General features: G+C 40.7%; 1 protein-coding gene across 1 annotated transcript in view; it reads left to right on the top strand.

The window, feature by feature from the left end:
- The first annotated feature begins 209 nt into the window (after positions 1-209).
- Positions 210-24,297, top strand: part of TBCA (tubulin folding cofactor A) — an 84,533-nt gene continuing 60,445 nt past the window's right edge. Inside the window, exon 1 of the mRNA XM_069595364.1 lies at positions 210-625. Within this exon, the coding sequence (XP_069451465.1) occupies positions 573-625 (53 nt within the window). The 5' untranslated portion in view covers positions 210-572. The remainder of the gene's footprint in view (positions 626-24,297) is intronic.

Below are 24,297 nucleotides of genomic sequence, written 5' to 3'. Positions count from 1 at the left end.
GACTAGAGGTTAAGGATTCTCTTAACTATGTGAGTGATGGTGTTTTATTTCTTTAAGCCTGCATTACTCTGCCCTATTTACATAAGATAATGACACCGAAAATATCTTCAATTTTTGGGTCACTCCGTCCGTTAAACAGATAATCTCGCAAAGCAGTCCCATGGCCAAAGCAGCCTATCCGGGGAGACACTGAAGTTTCCCCAAAGCCCAGACTGCGGAGACGGGGCAAAGTGTTAACTTGTATCCATACTAAAAGGAGGCTTGTTCAGGAACTAAAAGAGGAGTGATTTGAGCTAGACGAGGGCAGGTTCCGCGACCAGGGGACTGGGTGGAGGCAGGGCAGGGCGGTAAGCGGTGACCGGCCCCCGCCCCGCGACGCCCCGGGCCCCGGGCCCGCGGGTGCGTGGAGGCAGGGCAGGGCGGTAAGCGGTAAGCGGAGCCGGGGCCGCGGCGGGCTGTGCGCACGCGCGCGGGCCGCGCCGGCTACGCCGACAGGCCCGCCTCCTCCGCGCCGTCTCCCTCCACGGTTACCCCGGTTCTCAGCCCTTCCTTTCCGCGGCGCTCGAGGGACCATGGCCGATCCTCGCGTGAGGCAGATCAAGATCAAGACCGGCGTGGTGAAGCGGTAAGGAGCCGGAAGCGGCGCCGCGGCTGCTGCCTCCTCTCCCTCACCTCGCGGCGGCCCAAGGGGCCCGGCGAGGCGCAGGCCCGAGGCGGGCCCGTACTCCAGGCCTCACCTGGGGCGCCCCGGCCGGTGGCCGGTGGGCCCGCGGCGGGGACGGAGGGGGCGCGCCGGTGCCCGAGTCCGCCGGCCTGGCCCCTCCGCTCCCCGCGCCCGCTCCTTCGGAAGCCCGGCGGGGGAGCGGCGAGGGTCCCCGGGCCGCACCCCTCCCGCGCCCGCGGCCGAGAAGACGGAGGGGCGGCGGCCCGGCCCACTGCGGTCGTGCTCCGGGTCTCCGCGGAGAACCTGGCCCGGAGGGGGCGCTTCCAGGCCTCTCCCTGCGCTCAGGTGGAGGCGCGAGCCCGTTCACAAGTTTAGGAGGGCGTCCCGAGGCCGCCTTCATCCGAAGTGGGAGCTGGCGGGCGCCCTGTCATCCAACATGGCAGGCGGGACAGTCCCAAACTGGGCCGTGAGCTTCCAGCGCTCTCGACAAACTTCGAGGCCTCGCTCTCCCCGGCCAGCGTCCCCGCGGCTCGCCCCAGAGCCTGTAGAGTGCTAAGGAGCCATCCTGGGTAGGCCAGGCTGGTAATTCGCCGTTATTCCAACCGTGGTTAGACACTGGAGTGCTTGTGAGAACTTTATTGTTCAGACCCCGAAAGATCAAACTTCCAAGAGAAAAGATGAACAGCCTTCTGAAGAAGCAGGTTAATTTGGCAGCAAATCTGTCTAATCCTAGCTCTCTGGCTCCTTCCTTTTTGCACACCTTTCCTCCCTGTGTTGATATTTTTCACCAGAGGAATGACAAGGCAAAGGGGAGAATGGATTCACTTAGGAAGCTGTTGCCTCTGAGGCTTATTAGTAGAGCCTTACACTGCGCTCTCCTAGAAACTGTAGTTGTTAAGGCAGTAAGGAGACAGGATGAGTAGTAGTGAAATGGACAGCTTTTCTGAAGTGAGACTGCTTGGGTTCCAATCTTGATTCTGCCATGTTATGTACTGTTGAAGACATTACATCTGCCTCAGTTGCCCCCTTTGTAAAATGGAGTACCAGCCTCATGTAGCTGCTGTTCTGTTTAACAGTATGTAGAAACTACTAGTACATGTTAACTAATACTATGATTTTTATTCCTGTTTATACACATGAGAAACTGAGCTTTGAAGTTGAAATAGAAAAAGTAAACTTGTTCGGGGTCATTGCTGGTTAGTGGCCGACCAGGGAAAGAACTAAGGTTTCTAACCTACAGTCTTTTGTTTTAAATTGCAGTGCCCCACCCCATGGGTATTTTTTTAATGTGTGATAATCGGAGGAGACTTGAGATGTGTAATTGAAAACATAATTTGCACTGTTACTCACCCCAGAGTTCTGTTGTTCACTTTTGTTATGCTTACTTTGGTTATGTCATTTTTATAAATCTATTTGGCAAAATGATTTGCCAAATATATCCAAAAGGATATGAAGAAGAGTGCTTTAGACGGAAAGTCATGAGAAATAACTTCTTTTTATTGAGGTATAGTTGGTTTACAGTATTAATTTCAGGTATGTAACATAGAGGTTCAGAATTTTATTATTTATTCTCCATTTAAAGTTGTTATATTGACTGCATCCCCTCTGCTGTCCATTCCCTTACCCAGCGGGTAGCCACTAGTTTGCTCTGTGAGCCACTTCCTGATTTGCCATATTCATTGGTGTGTTTTATTTTTTAGGTTCCACATTTTATGATAACATACAGTATTTGTCTTTCTCTGTCTGACTGACTGCCCTGATCCTAATGCCCTCCAGGTCCATGTATATTGTTGCAAATGGCAGAATTCCATTCTTTTTAATGGCTGAGTAGTAGTCTATGGTGTCTGTGTGTGACATTTTCTGAATCCATTCATCAGTTGATGGATACTCAGGTTGCTTCCATAGCTTTGCTTTTGTAAATAATGCTGCTGTGCACATTAGGGTGCATGTATCTTTTCAGATTTGGTGTTTTCATTTTCTTCAGATAAATACCCAGGAGTGGAATTGCTGGAGCATATGGTGGTTCTATTTTTAGTTTTTTGAGGAACCTTGATACTGTTTACCATAGTGGCTGCACCCATTTCCATCCCTACCAACAGTGTACAAGGATTCCCTTTTCTCCCCATCCTCACCAACATGTGTTATTTTTGGGAGACACACTGATTTGGGACATCCCAGGTGGTGCAATGGTAAAGAATCTGCTTGCCAGTGCAGGAGACGCAAGAGATGTGAGTTAAAACCCTCGGTAGGAAAAATTCCCTGGAGTAGAAAATGGCACCCCACTCCAGTATTTTTGCCTGGAAAATTCCATGGACAAAGGAGGCTGGCAGGCTACAGTCCCTGGAGTTGGAAAGAGAGGACATGACTAGGCACAACAACAACAAACACGTGTTTGCAGAAGTAAGTTCCTAGGCTTTCAAAAATTCCTAAGTACGTATAGATTACTGCTCGGAAATAAAGTTTTGTTTTCATTTTATTTCAATAATAGAGCATTGCTGCTGCAAATCGCTTCAGTCGTGTCCAACCCTGTGTGACCCCATAGATGGCAGCCCACCAGGCTCCCCCATCCCTGGGATTCTCCAGGCAAGAACACTAGAGTGGGTTGCCATTTCCTTCTCCAATGCATGAAAGTGAAAAGTGAAAGTGAAGTCGCTCAGTCCTGTCAGACCCTCAGCGATTTTTAATCAGTTTAATTTTAATTCTTTATACTTACATACATTTATCATTTTAATGAAATCCCTTCATAATTTTCTGTAATATCTCAAATTATAAATTAATCAAATGCCTACTGTATATTTTTTCATGGCTGTTCTGTTGGCATTTTGGTTAGAGCTTGTCTGTATGTACTGAAATGAGATATGGTTAAAAACTCCCTAAAATTTGTATTTTAGCTTTTTATTAACCATATTTTGCCTTGGTAGATAACTCTCAACCTGTAAATATTGTTCGCTATTCTCTCTTCTGTTACTTTTTCCTGAAAATTGTTTTACTTTGACTTCTTTCAACATCTGCCTTAGTATGTTGTTTTTTAGAATTCTACGTTTTACTTCAGCAAAGGAAAGAGAATAGATGAGGCATATGTGGCAATACATTAGTAATTGTTGGAGATGAATGGTCATTTGTCTTCATTATATTATTCTCTATATAAGTTAAACATCTTTTATTATAAAAAGATGCATTTTTAAAATGCATTATATGCATTTTTTATGCTCTGCCAATTTAGTTTCAGAGACTTCTCAGTTGGTTTCATGATTCAGACATGTTCTTGGTTTTATGAATTCCCATTCATAAAAGCATTGGTTTTAGAAAGCAGTCATCTAAAATTCAATTTCTGGTCTCAGCACCATTTTTCCGGTCAAGATGTTCATTTCCCATAGCCTCATTTATCTCCACAGGTAACAACTTTTATTTGGAAAAAAAGATTTATAAGTCATTCAAGCCCTGAATTCCTTCAGTTTTCTTTCCAGGAATTGAAAGCCACTTAGAGATATATTCTAGGTATTAGTCCTAGAGTTCAGTTTGGGTAGGCTGTACTGGAAAATCACATGGACGGAGGAGCCTGGTAGGCTGCGGTCCATGGGGTTGCTAAGAGTTGGACACGACTGAGCAACTTCACTTTCACTTTTCACTTTCCTGCATTGGAGAAGGAAATGGCAACCCACTCCAGTATTCTTGCCTGTAGAATCCCAGGGACGGGGGAGCCTGGTGGGCTGCCGTCTATGGGGTTGCACGGAGTTGAACACGACTGAAGCGACTTTGCAGCAGCAGCAGCAGTACTAGGGAGGATGAATTCTTAAAGTTTAGTGTCTGATCAGATCTGCTAAAATTCTTCAGGTGATCTAGGAGTTCCCTGTAGTGGGCTTTAATTTAGAAAGAAATCTGGCCAGGCAGATGGAATGTTACTGGAGTATGGAAACAGGCAATAAATAGATGGTGGTATTTGGCAACAGAGATCAAACAGTGAGTGGAAAGATGCACTTTTCAGCATGTTGGCAAAACAGTGACTTCAGACTGTAAGGAAAGAAGCCTCAACAGTGCTCTAGTTGTAGAGAAACTTTGTTAACCTCACATTGTAACAAAGACAAAGGATCTGATTTCCAGAAATAGATTTCAAGAGAAGAGGTTAGATTCCTAGGAACAAGAGAGTCCAGTTACTAGGAAAGGTTGTTAGTTAGACAGCATTGATTCTGACTTGGTGCTGAGTTTCTCACTCCTAGGACTTGTCAAATACCTCTTTCCCTGCAACATGATTGTTTTCTCAGGGATAATTCTGGCTGTGAACTATAGAGATATATGTGTACTCAGAGTGAGTAATCTAAGTTACTTCAAGAAGTAGGCAGTGTTCACATGTGATTCATTGTTAGTGGGTATTGGTTGGTAGGTTTGGCTCTGGCAGGCTCTTTTTAAAGATTTGAATCCATTCTCCAGATTGCTAGACCTACGTATCTGTGACTGGGTCACAGTTAATCTGGCAGTCCTAGCAAGGATTACCAAATATGACTCCAAATTTCTTCTTTTCCAGTGCAGAACTGTACATCTTTTCTTCCCCTTCTCTTCCCCCTAGTGTCTCACTGGCATCAGTTGTAGGGTTTACTTGGGACTGAAGGGTTTCCAGGATGTGGAACCTCCAGTGCTGAAGTTGGGAATGTCTCAAGCAAACCAGGATGGTTTGTATTAGTACTTACATATCTAGCAAACATAACACTGTTTTCTGTGTGCTGCGATTATTTGGAGACTATTTGATGATAGTACAGCTGTGAATTAAATGTTGTACTTTACTTAAATTAAAATTTAAATGCACCCTGTAAACATGAAGGTTTGCCATAGTAGCCTTTTTTCTGTATTAAATTATTGGTGATTTAGAAAATAATTTTCTCTGAAGAAGAAGATATGGCATTGTTTTTTTTCTTTTGGTTTAATTGAGATAGTTTTTTTAAATTAATTTTTGTTAGAATATAGTTGCTTCACCGTGTTGCGTAGTTTCTGCTGTACTGCAAAGTGAATCAGCTCTACATGTACCCCCTCTCTTGGGTTTCCTTCCCGTTTAGGTCACCACAGAGCACTGAGTAGAGTTCCCTGTGCTTATGGTGTGTTCTGGGTAGTCCTCTATTTTATGCGTAGTATCAATAGTGCATAGATGTCAATCCCAGTCTCCTGATTCTTCCCACCTCCCCTTTCCCCCTTGGTAGCCATGACTCATTATTAAGATGTTATAACTGAAGCTTATACCTCTTAATCTCCCTCACTAATTTCCCTCCCCCATATGCCTCCCCTTGGGCAACCACCTGTTTATTCTGTGTTTGATTCTGTTTCTCTTTAGTTCTATTTGTTCATTTGTTTTGTTTTTTAGATCCCACATATAAGTGAAATCATACAGTATTTGTTTTTTTCTGACTTATTTCACTTGGCTTAATACTCTCTAAGTCCATCCATGTTGTCACAAATGGCAAGATTTCATTCTTCTCTATGGCTAATATTCCATTGTATGTGTGTATTGTATTTATCAATCACATTTTCTTTATCCGTTCCTCTGTTCATGGACTCAGTGGAAATGAGTTTGAGCAAACTCTAGGAGATAGTGGAGGAGAGAGGAAGCTGGCATGCTTTGGTCCATGGTGTCACAAAGAGTTGGACACAGCTTAGTGACTGGACAACAATAACAACAGCAGCAACAAATTCATGGGCACTTTGCAAATGCTGCAAAGAACATAGAAATGTATGTATCTTTTATATTAGTTTTTTTTTTTTTATAAATACTCAGGAGTATTTATCTGATGAAAGAAATCAAAGAGGACACTAGTAGATGGAGAATATACCATGTTCATGGATCAGAAGAATCATTATAGTGAAAATGAGTATACTACCCAAAGAATCTACAGATTCAGTGCAATCCCTATCAAGCTACCAGCAGTATTTTTCACAGAGCTAGAACAAATAATTTCACAATTTCTGTGGAAATACAAAAAACCTTGAATAGCCAAAGTAATCTTGAGAAAGAAGAATGGAACTGGAGGAATCAACCTGCCTGACTTCAGGCTCTACTACAAAGCCACAGTCATCAAGACAGTATGGTACTGGCACAAAGACAGAAATATAGATCCATGGAACAAAACAGAAAGCCCAGAGATAAATCCACACACCTGTGGACACCTTATCTTCGACAAAGGAGGCAAGAATATACAATGGATTAAAGACAATCTCTTCAACAAGTGGTGCTGGGAAAACTGGTCAACCACTTGTAAAAGAATGAAACTAGAACACTTTCTAACACCATACACAAAAATAAACTCACAGTGGATTAAAGATCTAAATGTAAGACCAGAAACTATAAAACTCCTAGAGGAGAACATAGGCAAAACACTCTCTGACATAAATCACAGCAGGATCCTCTATGATCCACCTCCCAGAATACTGGAAATAAAAGCAAAAATAAACAAATGGGATCTAATTACAATTAAAAGCTTCTGCACAGCAAAGGAAAATATAAGCAAGGTGAAAAGACAGCCTTTGGAATGGGAGAAAATAATAGCAAATGAAGCAACTGACAAACAGCTAATCTCAAAAATATACAAGCAACTTATGCAGCTCAATTCCAGAAAGATAAATGACCCAATCAAACAATGGGCCAAAGAACTAAATAGACATTTCTCCAAAGAAGACATACGGATGGCTAACAAACACATGAAAAGGTGCTCAGCATCACTCATTATCAGAGAAATGCAAGTCAAGACCACAAGGAGGTACCAATTCACACCAGTCAGAATGGCTGCGATCCAGAAGTCTACAAGCAGTAAATGCCAGAGAGGGTGTGGAGAAAAGAGAACCCTCTTATACTGTTGGTGGGAATGCAGACTAGTGCAGCCACTATGGAGAACAGTGTGGAGATTCTTAAAAAACTGGAAATAGAACTGCCTTATGACCCAGCAATCTCACTGCTGGGCATACACGCCGAGGAAACCAGAATTGAAAGAGACACGTGTACCCCAATGTTCATCGCAGCACTGTTTATAATAGCCAGGACATGGAAGCAACCTAGATGTCCATCAGCAGATGAATGGATAAGAAAGCTGTGGTACATATACACAATGGAGTATTACTCAGCCATTAAAAAGAATACATTTGAATCAGTTCTAATGAGGTGGGTGAAACTGGAGCTCATTATACAGAGTGAAGTAAGCCAGAAAGAAAAACACCAATACAGTATACTAACACATATATATGGAATTTAGAAAGATGGTAATGATAACCCTGTATGTGAGACAGCAAAAGAGACACAGATGTATAGAACAGACTTTTGGACTCTGTGGGAGAGGGAGAGGGTGGGATGATTTGGGAGAATGGCATTGAAACATGTATACTATCATGTAAGAAATGAATCGCCAGTCTAGGTTCGATACAGGACACAGGATGCTTGGGGCTGGTGCACGGGGATGACCCAGAGAGATGATATGGGGTGGGAGGTGGGAGGGGGGTTCAGGCTTGGGAACTCATGTACACCTGTGGTGGATTCATGTCAATGTATGGCAAAACCAATACAGTATTGTAAAGTAAAAAAAAAAAATACTCGAGTGGAATCACTGGATCATATGGTGGTTTCATTTTTAATTTTTTGAGGAATCCCATACTGTTTCCCGTACTGGTTGCACCAATTTACATTTCCATCAGCAGTACACAAGGATTCCTTTTCTCCACATCCATTGTTTTCTTTTTTGATAATAGCCATTCTGACCAGTGTGAGAGATATCTCATTGTGGTTTTAACTTGCATTTCCCTGATGATGAGTGGCGTTGGGTATCTTTTCATGTCCTTGTTAGCCATCTGTGTATCTCCTTTGGAAAAATGTCTATTCAGGTCTTCTACCCATTTTTCTTTTTCTAAGTCAGGTTGTTTTTTTTTTTTTAATTTTTATCTTGAGTTATGTGTGTTTTTTGGTATAGTTTGGTTATTAATCCTTTCTTTGTCAGAAATATCTTTTTAGATAGCTTCTGTAGTTCAGTAGGTGACTTTTCCCTTTTGTTGGTAGTTTGCTTTGTTGTGCAAAAGATATTTAGTTTGATTAGTCCCGTTTGTTTATTCTTGTTTTTATTTCCCTTGCCTGAGGAGACAGATCCAAAAAGATATTGTTAAGACTGATGTGAAAAAGTATAGTGCCTATTTTTTGTTTTAGAAGTTTTATGATTTCAGATACTACTTTTAAGTCTTATTTTTGTGTATGGTATGAGAAAGTAGTCCAATGTGATTCTCCTGCATATAGCTGTCCAGTTTTCTCAGTACCATTTATTAAAGATACTCTTTGCCCCATTTTTCACTAAAGCAGAAGAAAAAATAGCATTTATGTTTTAAATGCTGATAAGTTATTTCAGCTAAATGACATATGTTTACCATAAGTTTCCAAGTATGATTTCTGTTTATAAATAAGGGTGTTTTTTTAAAAAGCTGTGTTTATGGTAAATTCAAGAAATTCTTCTGCAAGACCGTAATTTTTTCATTCATTTAACATAAAAGGTTATTTAATAACTTTAAGTCAACTTATTTTTCAGTAACGGTTGCTTAAAATGCCCATTGGTGAGTGAACTAATTGATTAAAAATGCTTTCTGAAACATATCTTTTTATAACCATTTTAGGTTGGTAATGGCTTAAAATCCGATGTGAACAAAGAATGTTAGGGCACTGGAAATAGCTCTGACATTGGCCCATAGTTTTTCTCTGATTAAATGAAAGTGACACCAGTAGATTAGAATGAGACTAGGACAATTCACACTGCAATTGTGTTAGTTTAACTTTAACAATCTTTTAACACTCTTGTTTAAATGTAGCTGACATACCATAATTACAAATCTACAAGCCTTGATTATAGAATTTTACATCATGAATCTGTGGGGAAATTGTATTGATTTTTTTTTTTTTTATAAAGCAAGGACCTTTCCCAAACTGTTGCATCTTCCCAAGTTTGTTTATATCCATACCTGTAATAAACAACTAAGTATGATATATATATAGTTATATATATATATATATATATATATATATATATATATACACACACACACACACACAGAGGCACGCACACACATATGCTGTATGGCAGGCATTACAAGAGCACAGGAGGTAAGTGAAATTGCCGCATTGTTAAATACACATGTAATACTGACATACGTTATGTGTGTGTATACGCTGTGACATATTTCATATTGACCCCAAAGTGAAAACTGGATGGCGCATGTACTTCATGAAAACTATGAGTGACTCGTATGTTACATGGAGATACAGTTTTCCGCCATTAGTTGTACTTGTCTGTTGGCTCCCCCTTTAGTTGTAATTGTGTAAACTTACCCCTTTTAAAGTAATTATGGCTAAAAGTAGGATGGACACTATCCGGAGAGGCTTAGGACATAGCCTTGTAAATTTTTCTTGTAAGCTTCAGTACCTTTCTATATTTTAGTGTTTCCTCCTCTTCTTCCACATCGTAGGCCTTTGATGTGAGTTAAAGTAAGTACAGCCAAAATGGCCAACTTCCTACCTTGAAATTTAGCCAACTCTTTGGAATTTCTGTATTGTATCCAGTTCTCCAAAGTGGTGGTCAAAGTCATTGTCAAAATGGATTGCAGGTGGTCAGCTCTTCCCCACCTTCTGCCAGCTACTTGGCAAACACTGACTCTTAGGAGCTTACACAGCTGGCAACCAGATGTCTGTCTAAGCTGGAAAGGAAGAAAGCTCAGGCCCCTCATGACCATGGTTTTCGCAGCACAACCTGTATTGTTCTGCAAGTTGAATATGGAAATGAAAGATCCTTTGACTCCTGTGTGTGTGTGTAGATATGTTCTGTGTTTTCATTGCATTTCTTTGTTTGGTAGAAAATGTTTAAAATCTGTGGTAAGCCAGGTTGGAAATTTTTATTAAAAATAGTAATCCGGAAGTATTTAGAATATAAATGCTTAGATGTGTGGTCTTCCTATTCCAACTTTCCATTTCCGATAACACAACTAATAGAACAAAATTCCAGCTGTGATGCTGTTTAATGTTCCCAAATAGGGCTCGTTTTAAAATAACAATGACTGATCCAAAGATCACTTATTTAGCAGCCTCACTCAGAACCTCTGTCTTTGAAGCACTTGGTATGGTGTTGGCATCTAGTATATGTTCAGTAGAAGTCTTTCCAGTAGACAGATTCATGTCTTATTCTATAAGGATTAAAAAAAATAATTTTGTAAGCTTTAAAAAAAAGTACTTATTTGGCTGTGCTGGGTCTTAGTTGCATCATGTGGGAGTCTCTGGTCTTCACTGTGGCATGTGAACTCTTAGTTGCTGCATGTGGGATCTAGTTCCCTGACTGGGAGTTGAACCCTGGCCCCCAGCTTTGGGAGTGCAGAGTCTTAGTCACTGGACCACCAGAGAAGTCCTTTATAAGGATTTCTCGACCTGATCAGCAGTAGGGAGCTACTGAGTCAACTATGAGGCGACAGCATTGTAGTTACTATGTCACTGCTACAGCTGGAGCTACGGGGATGGACGCCCAGGCTTCACTTACTACGTTGGAGACCCTGAGCAAATTACTTAACCTTTAAAAGCCCAGTTTTCTTAGCTAGAAAATGGGTTAATGATAGTATCTTTCTTGTTCTATTGTTTGGAAAATTTTAAGGTAATCATGTAAAGCACTTAACCCAAATGCCTGACGTTATGTTCAATGTATGTTAATATGTGTCCAGTATTTATTAACCACTGTCATCATCATCATCATCATTCCGTAGATGTATAAACAGTCTAGTCTCTCCAGGAGAGACCCTGGAGCTTCAGTTCAGTAGCTCAGTTGTGTCCAACTCTTTTCAACCCCATGGACTGCAGCACGCCGGGAGCTTACTCAAACTCATGTCCGTTGAGTTGGCGATGCCATCCAACCATCTCATCCACTGTCATCCCCTTCTCCTCCTGTCTTCAGTCTTTCCCAGCATCAGGGTCTTTTCCAGTGAGTCAGTTCTTCCCATCAGGTGCCCAAAGTATTGGAGCTTCAGCTTCAGCATCAGTCCTTCCAGTGAATATTCAGGACTGATTTCCTTTAGGATGGACTGGTTGGATCTCCTTGCTATCCAAGGGACTCTCACAAGTCTTCTCCAATGCCACAGTTGAAAAGCATGAATTTCGTCTCTGCTTTTTGATATGCTGTCTAGGTTGGTCATAGCTTTTCTTCCAAGAAGCAAGTGTCTTTTAATTTCATGGCTGCAGTCACCATCTGCAGTGATTTTGGAGCCCCCCAAAATAAAGTCTCTCACTGGTTCCATTGTTTCTGCATCTATTTGTCAAGAAGTGATGGAACCGGATGCCATGATCTTCGTTTTATGAATGTTGATTTTAAGCCAGCTTTGTCATTCTCTTTCATTTTCATCAAGAGGCTCTTTAGTTCTTCACTTTCTGCCATAAGGATAGTGTTATCTGCATATCTGGGTTTATTGATATTTCCCCCGGCAATCTTGATTCCAGCTTGTGCTTCATCCAGTCTGGCATTTCACAGATGCAGATAAGTTAATAAGCAGGGTGACACTATACAGTCTTGATGTACTCCTTTCCCAGTTTGGAACCAGTCCATTGTTCCATGTCTGGTTCTGTTTCTTCTTGACCTGAATACAGATTTCTCAGGAGGCAGGTAAGGTGATCTAATATTCCCATCTATTGAAGAATTTCCCACATTTTTTTGTGGCCCACACAGAGGCTTGGCCATAGTCAATAAATGGCCAAGTTTTTTTGGAACTCTCTTGCTTTTTCTATGATCCAGTGGATGTTGGCAATTTGGTCTCTGGTTCCTCTGCCTTTTCTAAATCCATCTTGAAAATCTGAGCCTGGCTTGGAGAATTTTGAGCATTACTTTGCTAGCATGTGCTGCTGCTGCTGCTGCTAAGTCGCTCCACTTGTGTCCGACTCTGTGCGACCCCATAGACGGCAGCCCACCAGGCTCCACTGTCCCTGGGATTCTCCAGGCAAGAACACTGAAGTGAGTTGCCATTTCCTTCTCTAATGCATGAAAGTGAAAAGTGAAAGTGAAGTTGCTCAGTCATGTCTGACTCTTCACGACCCCATGGACTGCAGCCCACCAGGCTCCTCTGTCCATGGGATTTTCCAGGCAAGAGTGCTGGAGTGGGGTGCCATTGCCTTCTCCATGCTAGCGTGTGAGATGAGTGCAATTGTGCGGTAGTGCAAAATGAGTGCATTTTGCCTTTTGTGTATGTACAATGTCACGAACCTCCGTCTTTAGAACTTGGAACATAGGATTCCGTCCCTGAAACATGCTTTCTTTTAAACATTTTTTGGCTGTGCCACAAGGCATATGGAATCTCAGGTCCCTGATCAGGGACCAAACCTGTGTCCCCTGCATTGGAAGCCCAGAGTCTTAACCACTGGACCACCAAGGAAATCCCATGCTTTCTTTTAAATTGTGAAGAAAAAAAAAAAAAAACAACTTAGCTGTTTGTCATTTTCACTGATTGGCTCTAGAGAGAAGGGAGGAACGTGAAACTTGTGTTTTGAATTAATCTCCAGGAGTTGGTAGTGGCTGTTTTTCTTTAAATTGCTGAGGTGTTGATTCCCTGCTTTGAAGCCCCAGGAAAATATCTCTGTTTATATCAGTGACCGCATATTTTTTAACACCTTGAAAAAATACTGTATCAACTTCATTACCATAATGTGTCAAAGCCAGTTCCCCTCTTATTGCACGTCCATACAGTTTATCTCAGGGAAGAGTAATCAAGTGAGTAGTAAGTTTTTAAGAGTCCTTATTCTGAAATCTATAAATGATTCACCACAACTGTCAGAAGATGTCCCTGTAATTCTAATGCTAGATTATAGTTATTTTCAAACTCTCCTTAATATTTTTTAAACTAAGTTCCCTATTTGTTGTTGATATTCTTTTACCTGTGCTAAAGAAATATCTTACGGAGCCTTATGTACGCACGTATGGTTTATTTGTCTCCAAACAAGTAGGCGTCTACTTTTCACTAAATGATCCTCAGCTTCTGAACCGTAAAAATGATATGCTTTTAATGTGCACCCATTGCCTGTACTCTGTGACGCTTTTGAAGACCTGTAAGTTTACTGAAGCGTAAGTCATCTTAAGTTACTGGTACAGTGCTTTTCATTTCAGACCTAGGATGTTAAGTTCTAAGGTCTCTGCACTACGTAAGATTTACAAAAATTTTCTTAAGGCCAAGTAGTTCTTTTCATCTTTTTAGGGACCAGAGGGATGGTATATATAATACATTGCTTATACTAAAACAGGCGTTTAATGCCTATTTGCAAATTGACCCAAGGAATGGGGAAAACCAGAAAAGAAGTCAATTACATGAGGGGGAACACCTCACATAATTGAAGTTTCCTTTTATAACTAAAAGTGAGAGACTGAAAAGAGAGAGGTTGCTGAATACTCCGGCTGCACTTCAGAAGAGCAGTAGAATGGCTGCGGGTAGTCACGATCTTCACTTAAAGACTTTTGTCAGGATAGTGTTTTTGTTAGAGAAATGAAAGATAAAATATGTTTATATCAAGGATTTCTTTAAAAGTTAACAGCTTTGAAGGATTTTTTTAATGTAGTTTAGATTGGAGGATAATTGCTTTGCAGTGGTGTGTGGGCTGCTGTGCATCATGAGTCAGCCGTAAGTGTGCATACATCCCCTTCCTCTGGAGCCTCCCTCCCACCCTCACCCAGGACTTTTTTCAACTAGAAAGAAAGTCTATTGTTCAAACGTTTTAAATTATTAGTAAGTTTAATCTAAAAAAGGTTTTGTAGTTTACCTAGAGCTAACCAGAGCACCCTCTCCTTTTGATTCTAATTTACTAAAATTGTGTCTGTGTGTGTGTGGAGTAACTGCCTATTGTTAAGTTACTTACATAAATAGACTCATCTATACCAGGATTTTTTTTCTGAAACCTAAGAAAAATAGTAAGGATATAGGTAAATTGAAATATGGGCAGTAGGTGATGTTTCAGGGAACCTTAATATAGCAAAGTTTTGGGCCCAGTCCTTAAGGAAGTTTGTTCTGTTTAACTTTATAGTGCACGTATATCTAAACATTCACTCTTAGAATTGCAGGTATCTCATATCTCTTTACATAAATCCCAAGTCTTCAGCTTTCTCCTGAGCTTTAAACTCATTTTAAATTATTAAATTTATGCCCTTATTTTAGTATCCTCTGGTTTCAAACTTTATCTGACACCAAACTAATTATTTTCTCAAATGTGATCCTCTTCATCTATTTTATGAAGGAAAAAAGTTATTTCATGTATGAGAAAAATCCAGAGAAAGCATAATAAACCTGAAATGAAACAATATAGTTACACCTGCAGCGCCCGTTCTGAGTTTGTTCCTTTTCTTCTTTGCCTTTAAGTAATTATTATTCTGAATTTGATCTTTATCTTCCACACATTTGTTTTTTGGTTGTGGTGCGTGTCATGTGGAATCTTTCCCATCTTGGTGCACGTCATGGTTTCCCAGGATTGAAACCATGCCCTCTGCAGGGGCAGCTCCGAGTTTTAACCACCAGACCACCAGGGAAGTCCTTCCACACATATTTTTAATCTTTTAGTTCATATGTAGATATACATGAACCATATTAAAGTATTGTTCTGCACACTTAACTGCCTTATGTAACATAAAATATATCTGGAAAGATACATAGGAAACTGGTCATGTTGGTTGTCCCTGGGAGAGAAGCTGTATAACTGAGGACAGGGGTGGGAGGAAATTCTTATAATTTTGAATCATGTATTACCTATCAAAATATAGACTCATTTAAAAATTATGAGTAGTGTCATATTGTGGGAATCTTTCTATAACCTAGTTTTTGTGCATATTACTGTTCTTGAGATTTATTCCTGTTGAAACTGCCAGCTCTAATTCATTCTCTTGTGTGAATTTGCTAGTTTTTTTTTTTTTCCATTCTTATGTTGGTAAATATTTAGTTTTAACTTTTTCCAGTTTTACAAATGATGCTACAATGTACTTTGTTAAATATGGCTTTTAGTGCACATATATAATAGTTAGTGTAGGGCAGAATTTTATAAGGAATGGGCCCTGAATGGATTACAGGTATATGAGAGTGTATCTGTCCTTAATCTTCATGATGGCCAAGTATGGCCAAGAAGAGCCATGGACTGTATGGGGGAAGAACCTTTCAGACAAAATGAACAGTTAATACAAAGGCTTGGGAAATAATGATTGGCCTGCTGGGGAAGAACATCCAAGTGATAAAGGGGAGGAAGGGCAGGAGACACTTTCAGGAGTAGAAGGGCGAGGGTATAGATCCTCTAGGGCCTACCTACCATGTGAGGATTTGGGCTCAGGTCTCAGGAGATGTCACCACCTCTGCAGAAGTTTCTTGGCTGTCCCCTTCCTCTGCTTTCTTAAAGAACTATGTGTAAGAGCCCCCTCTTATCTGTGAGGGCTGTGTTCTTTGATTGGAGTTGGATGGGGGGTGTGGAAGAAAGAGAAGGGGGAAAGGGCCAATGAACGTGCCTTACCTTGATCCCAACCGCTTGCTCTCGGACTCTCTGCCTTCTAGCCCCTCAGTAGAAGAGTCACCACTTCTATTGTAGGGCCTGCAGTAATTTAGGAGGCATTCCTGGAATCCATTCCGAGTGTTTTTCCTTTCTAGAAGCATAGCTATATATGGTATACATAATATCCTGTAGAAAATGTTGCATACATGAACTTAATAGTGTTGAATAGCCTTTTGTGGGACAGTTTATGAAGCTTAACACCCAAGTATGTATAGCTTTTTTCCCATGCTTATCGAGATCCTAGAAACTTGACTATAAATAACACTTTTGCAGTGTAATTGAGTCCCTAATTGGAGAATGCTTGAATTATATTGTGTTAACTTGGTTTCATGTTTAAATTTTTTTTGCCTCTTGCTTTCATGGAACATTATCAGCCATTAATGTATCTCCTCGTGATCCTGCTTCTAGTACTGTGTACTTAGGTCTGTTTATATTTTTCTCTGTCTTTTTGCTACTGCTAACATGTTTTAGGGGAACTTAGACTGTTTCATTTATTTTTGAGTAGTGAAGTGAAAATAGAAATTGTCAGAAGTCTTTCCTTTTATTGGGCTTCCCTTGTGGCTCAGATGGTAAAGCGTCTGCCTACAGTGCGAGAGACCCACGTTCAATCCCTGGGTTGGGAAGTTCCCCCGGAGAACGAAATGGCAACCCATTCCAGTATTCTTGCCTGGAAAATCCCATGGACAGAGGAGCCCTGTAGGCTACAGTCCATGGGGTCGCAAAGAGTCGGACATGACTGAGCCACTTCGCTTCACTTGCCTTTTATCATTGCTTTACTTGAACTAGACTCTCTCTGCTGCTGCTCCTGCTAAGTCGCATCAGTCATGTCTGACTCTGTGTGACCCCATAGAGGCAGCTCACCAGGCTCCCCCGTCCCTGGGATTCTCTCTAGCTATCATAATATTGTACATTCATCTCGTCTAGGATATAAGCTCCATGAAGGCAGGGATATATTCCCCAGAGGCCTGACACAAAAAAGAGACTCTTGGTAAATATAAAATGAATAAATTTACTCAGTGACATTTTAAGTTCCTTGAAAACAGAAACAGTATCTCATTCTTCATCTCTCTTTAATATATTTAAACAGTCTTTTGAACTATTTTCAGTATAGACATGACACAAAATTCCAAAGGTACTTAAAGATAGATGCACCGTGAAATATAAGTCTGTGACCCCTATCTGTTAGGCACCCAGTTTTTCCCTCTTGGAGCCAATATTACTACTCGTTTGTGTGTGTGTGTATCCTTCTAGGGATATTCAGTACCTGCATAAGTATTTACATTTATGTCTTTAAAAACAAATGATAGTTGTTGGGCTCCGCTCTGCAGGCCTGCAAAGCCTATACTTGCCCAGTTTCAAGGCCAAAGAAAGAGACTGGAGTCAGCAACAGAGATATCAGTAGTTTATTGGATAGAGGGAACCTTACATGTCTGAAGCAAGATCCTGGAGCGATACCTCACCACATGTGGCAGATGGCAGGCAGGCTGTGGTGGCAGTTTTCGTGAGGAGTGAGCGGGGTCTGGCAGTTATAGGGGGAACTGATGTCAGGCTGGCTCATCAGTTACCAGGGAAACTGGCAGAGATGCATGCTCTTCACTGCCCCTTTGATAAGAACAGTCACTAGCTGGGGCCTTAGGCAACTAGATAGGAAGATCACTCCTGTGGGCAGCGTATAGATGAAGCAGGCGCTGGCTGAGCATAGCATGGCATGTATAAGAGGGCAAGAGAGCAGCCGTCTTGAGTGGCCTGGCTGTACCGTAGTCCCCTCTGTAGACCCTGTGTTTAGCGTGCTCTGTATGGACATGCCACATTTTTTAACCCAGTTTTCTATTTTTCCCTGGTATCCCAGGTGGCAAAGAATCTGCCTGCAGTGCTGGAGACCCAGGTTCGATGCTTGGGTTGGGGAGATCCCCTGGAGAAGAGAATGGCAGCCCACTCCAGTATTCTTGCCTGGGAAATCCCATGGACAGAGGAACCTGGTGGGCTACAGTCCATGGGGTCGCAGAAATGGACACAACTGAGCCAAACTAACACTTTATTTCGCTTTTCTATTGATCAGCTTCTATATTGTTTCCAGTATTTTATTGTGAAAAATACCTCAGTGAGTTTTCTTGTATGTGTGTAGTTTTATAAACGTGCAGATATATCTGTAGAATAAATTTGTACAAGTGGAACTGTTGGTGTAGGGAAGGAGAAACTTTTTTCTGTATGCTCCTAAACACTCTAGCTGGGACCCTGTATAAATTAGACAAAAGACAGATTAACAAGGAAAAAAAATTATTAACATAAAAACAGAGAAATATTCAGTAATGAGTAACTCAAAAGGATGGTTAGAACTTAGCCTTTCATAGCATCTTAACAAAAGAACAGTAAATTTGTGGAGAAAAGATAACACAAGAGAAAGGAGCTTTGAGTTTCTAGCAGGTTATGAGAAGGTAGATATTGGGGAGATAACTACTGAATGGTAAGGGCTAATCAGTAAAGTTTGTTGTGTGGATTCCTCTGGTTCTTCTCTGGGCTGGTAAGGGTCTAGAGTGGTTAATCTGGTGGTTAACTTCTGTCTTGTGGTAGAGAAGAGAGGGGAGACACCATCGCAAATTTATGTTCCGCTTGTAGGTAAGTGGGAGAGGGCAGATGACGCTTCTTGTATCTGCTTTTTGTCAGTTGCCTTCAGCTCAGTTATCCTTATGTTAAAGGGACCTATTTTGGGGTGGCATCTTCTGCTGCCGTTCACTGGCTCAGGTGGCTCATGTGTTTTAAATTTTGAGAGATGCTGGCAAGTTGCCCTCCAGAGAGTTCTATCTATTTGTAATTCCACTGATGATTTAATACAGTGGTTTGTTAATATGCAGTTTAATATTCTTTTGGTATGGAAAGAATTCAACTGTTGAGGAGGAAAAATTTTCCTCTACCCTTCAAAGATTCTTTCAGCTGGTCTAATAATTAAATTGACATGACACAAATTAACAAGAGAAAATCCAATTTAACTTGGTATGTACAGGAACCCCACATACCTGAGCATTTCAAAGACAGAATGGAAAAATGAGGTAAGCATGTCAGTCCGAGCTAAGGAATGGAAAGGGGCCAGGGCCTTCAAAGGAGAAGGGGATAGTTCATAGAACAATAATAAGAACAGATGTTTGGTAATTAGTTGTTTGCCCTGCCATATAGATGGGTCACTCAGATAAAATATATTTTTGCTAATAATTCAGATTCTGGGAAAGACCCCCAATTTAAATTCTCCTTGGTAGTTAAGGGAGGGGCAGAAGTTTCTCTTGATCCACAGGGTCTTCATTGCCTTTTAGCGCAAAACAATCCACGTGTCAAAGTGGCACATTTTAGGGAGGCTCATTCTGAACCCCTTCAGTCCCACCTTTGAAACTTATCTGAGAAGTCTCACGGTCCAGAAGTTGAGTTGGTAGGTTACTTCACCTCACTCAGTCTCTTAGTCCTGACAATAAGTCGGTTCAGTTAAACAACTGTGTCTCATTTCAGGGCCTGGAGAAGGGCACGGCAACCCACTCCAATATTCTTGCCTGGAAACTCCCGTGGACAGAGGAGCCTTGCAGGCTACAGTCCGTGGGGTCGCAGAGGTGGACACGCTAAGTGACTAACACTTTGACTTTTCAGAGTCAGTCTTAGGCCCTTAAATCTGCTTGGTCACTATTTGAGTCAGTCTAGGGGCGTTCTTAAACGTGACATTCCAGCCAAAACCTTGGCAATATGACCAATGTTTCCAGTTATATCTTGTTATAAGTAGATCAGATTCCTTTTGAATTTATGCAGATAAGTATACTGCTATGAAAATAAGAATATTCAGAGTTTCCAAATTCTGGAAGGATCAGATAGGGAGAAAGAAAGAAATGATTCAGTTTTCTTACACGGGTATAATTTACCAAATTGCTGTAAGTCATAGTGAGCTTAAGAGGAAAGGTTTTTTTATATCTGGAAAACAAAATGTTAGAGAACCAGCATGAGAAGTCATAAAGATTATGCTCATCCTTATTAGTTCATTTAATCTCCTGTAATTAATTGTTGTTGATCATCTTCTTAGGTTAGCAGCTTTATAAATCAGTTTTTCATTAAAGTTTTAGAAAAATTTACCCAGTTTCATGTTATATAGAATCCTAAAGTTATAAAAAACCTTCATTCTAGAGTATTTGTCAGGGTCTTTTCTATGAATCTCCTTGAAGGTGAAGCATTTTGTAAAGCATCAGAGTAAAGCAATAATTATAAATGACAAATGATTTAAATGTCTACTATTACAGATTCAATGAGTTCATTATAATGGAACTGACAAGGAAGTTTGGTTATTTCTATAACATTCAACATATTAGAATAATAACTGGAATTAAAGCTGTTAATGTTATACCAGGACACATCTAATTTGTAAGGATTTCTTATTTCAGGAGCACTTAGGTTAATAACATAGATCTACACAAGTACTCTTGCCTGGAAAATCCCATGGATGGAGGAGCCTGGTAGGCTGCAGTCCATGGGGTCTCAAAGAATCAGACACGACTGAGCGACTTCACTTTCATGCATTGGAGAAGGAAATGGCAACCCACTCCAGTGTTCTTGCCTGGAGAATCCCAGGGACGGGGGAGCCTGGTGGGCTGCCGTCTATGCGGTTGCATAGAGTCGGACATGACTAAAGCGACTCAGCAGCAGCAACAGCACACAAATGTAGTCTAAGAAGGTTTTAGCATCACTTATTTGACATTGCTTGCCATGTAATTTGACATACCAAATAAGCCTAATTAATATAACATATCTCTTTTTATAAGAAGAAAGAGCAAATCCTTTGAAATGTTTTGGGGCCCTCTGAAAAATCCCAAAGTTTAGCAAGAGGTCAAAAGGACTTCAGTCTTTGGTTTTGGGAACTTTGTCAAAAGCATTAAAAGGTTTGGACATTTGACTAAATAGGATCACAGACTGTTATGAAACAATACTTAATTATATATTTGACCAAAGTGATAATACAAGATTTCAAAGGCAAATATATTTTAAATCTCGAATTGTGTACATGTCCTTCCTAAATTCCCTAACTATCCCAGCACCCACAAGTTCGTTCTCTAAGTCTGTGAGTGTCTTTCTGTTTTGCAAGTAAGTTCGTTTGTATCATTTCTTTTTAGATTCCACATGTAGGGAATGTCATACAGCGTTTCTCCTTCCCGGACTCACTTCACTCAGCGTGGCAGTCTAGGTCCATTCGTGTTGCTGTGAGTGGCGTGATTTCGTTCTCTAGTGGCTGAGTGACATTCTGTTGTCTGTATGAACCACATCTTCATGCATTCCTCGATCTGATGGACGTTCTGGGTGCTTCCATGTCTTGGTTGCGGTGAACACTGGTGTGCGTGTGTCCTTTAGGATCATGTTTCTCCTTGTGATAACCATTGTAATTCTACGGTGTAACCCCTCTTGAGTGCTGGCACCAGTTTAGTAGGACCCTAGCTACAAATGGAATTCACCCCACCTTTCTGTCCAGCCATATTTCAGAGTCCTTAGCCTAATGGTTAGCAAACCAAGTTCTCAGAACACAAAACAAGCTTAGTAAGATGTTGGCCTTTAAAAAAGATATGTCTGCATCTTCCAGAACTGTAGTTCTTACACTTGCTTATAAAATAGCAAGTGTTGGGTTTAATTCTTTGGGTTCTCAGAAGGAGGAACTTATATAGAGTATAATTTCTTTTGTTAAAGAAGTCCCCGAGGCTAGCTGTTATACTACATTGTATTTAGTTAACTTTGTCTTTCAGTAAGACAGTTGTTTAGGATAAGAGCTCTCTCTAAAAGAAAATTTTTTTCTTTCTAATATAGTCAATTTAATATCAATAGTGACTCAAACCAGTATGGTCAATAACCGCTGGTTATGGCTTAACCAGTGATGTAAGAGATGTTCCATATGAAAGTGCAAAAAAAAAAAAAAAATTGTAGCACTTACAAGATTCAGGAAGTTCATTTTCAAAGATAGCCTCAAAAATTCAGGTCCTTCACTGAAAGCTACAAAGGTTGAGATGGCACATGCCCCTTATGGATTGGGACAAACTCCTTTGAGAACTGGCACAAAGAGATTTTCTGAGAGCTTGTCTATTCAGCTGGCCACCAGCTGTACCCCAGTAAGCGCAGCCTCTGGATGGCAGAGACCAGAGAGACTGTTTTCGTTCACTAGTGACAAGGCCAAGCTCTTAAGATGTAGAGCAAGGAAACAGTGACCATTTCTGGGAGGCAAGGGGTCAACAAAATCCGTGAGCACTCATACCAAATAACCAAGAGTCGTAAGGCAGAAGGAGCTAGTTCCAGAAATACTTTTTCCTGCTAATCTAAATTTAGAAAGGGAAAGAACAAGACTCCTACCACCATTCTGCTTCCACCTGACTGCAGATAGAGACTTGGATGTCTGTCATGGCGGGAGGTGCACCTTTTGCTGGCTCTTGTCAGAGGTCCCAGAATCTTCCTACTCCAACATGGGAGCGAGCAGTACCCAACCCGTGAGGTCTCCTGACTGTCTTGTCAGAAGTGTTGGAAAGGACAGTTTTTCCTCTGCTCTTCAAAGGTGTTTTTGACTGGTCTAGTAGTCAAGTTGACATAACACAATGTCAATTTAAATAATGTAATGTAAAATTTAATACATTAAATTTTATATATAAAGGAAACCCACATACATAGGTTTAAGGACAGAAGGGTTAAGTGATATAGTTGTCACACTGTCTGCAGAGGATTAGTTCTTGGGCTTACTGCAGACACCGAAGACCTTGAACGTTCAAGTCTCAGTCGGCCTTCTGTATCTGCACATTTCTCACTGGTGGATTCTGCCAACCAAGAATCGTAGACGTAGTACACGATCCAAAGTTGTTTCAATCTGTGGATGTGGAGCTGGTGAGTACCGGTATGTTTCTTGAAGAAAATCCATGTGTAAGTGACTTGTGATTCAAAGCTGGGTTGTTCAAGGGTTAACTGTATATGTGCTCTCCTAAGCTAGGAGTGGAGAAGGGCATCAAAGAGGGGAAAGACATTTCACAGGACAGTAAGAAGAGCAGATGTTTGATTAGAAATTTGCCCTGCCATATAGATGGGTCACTCAGTAAAGTTTATTTTTTCTAATAATTCTGACTCTGAAAGACCTTCAGTTTAAATTATTCTTAGTAGTCCAGGAAGGGGCAGAAGTTTCTCTTGAGTCTGTGGGATCTCTATTGCCTTTTAGGTCAAAATAATCCATATGCCAAGGTGACACATTTGGGGAGGCTTATTCTGAATTCCTCCAACAGGATAAATGAAACTGCCCAAATATGCTTAGTTTTTATAGGAAAGTGCTTTCCACATTGTTGAAATAACACAATAAGGACAGATGAGGCGTACAGGTAAGTTGAGCAATTTAATTTCACCATTGGCTATAGTCCTAAAAGGAGAAACTCTTTTCCTTTTGAAACACTAAATTGTAAAGTTGATGAAGCACCCCTTAGGGATTCTTTATCTTCCAGTTTCCCACTGCTACCCCTCCCCCCAGCAAAAACAACAAGCAAGGAGATAATTGTCTCTGGATTATTCAGCTAATTACTGGCAGAGCTAGAACTGGGAGGCTTTCTAAAAGTACTACACTCCACTTGGTCATTGCACAAATGTGAATTCCTTAGAATGACTTTTTCTGTTCTAAACTGTTGCAAAAAATATTTTAAGTTAGGTTTTATTCAAAGTTTGATCCTTAAATCTAGATATAGGGAACTTTGACCATAAGTTGTTTCTCTGTTTTATTATTTGAATTTTAGTTTTTAAACAATACATTTTTGATAATCTGAAGAATAACTATTGGTTATGCTAGAACTAAGCTTAATAAATAGTCCAGTTTTACTTTGTGAACATTACTTTGATATTCAGTTCTGCGTTACTGTTTTTACATAGGAGACCATGTGAGTTGTTTTTGTTTGTGAGAATATCCATCTTGATTTCTCCCCTTAAGAGAAATTTTGGAGAGTTCTTTAATATTTGTTGAAAACGGTAAGATACTAACAGATTAGTTATACAGATGTGCTGACAATTTAAATTCATTTTGAGCAGAGCCCTAAAAGAAACCATTTTTCAAATACAAATCTTAAAA

Source organism: Ovis canadensis, chromosome 7 (genome assembly GCF_042477335.2).
Source record: "Ovis canadensis isolate MfBH-ARS-UI-01 breed Bighorn chromosome 7, ARS-UI_OviCan_v2, whole genome shotgun sequence".
NCBI classification, from domain to species: domain Eukaryota; kingdom Metazoa; phylum Chordata; class Mammalia; order Artiodactyla; family Bovidae; genus Ovis; species Ovis canadensis.
This window is presented reverse-complemented; position numbering and strand designations above follow the sequence as displayed.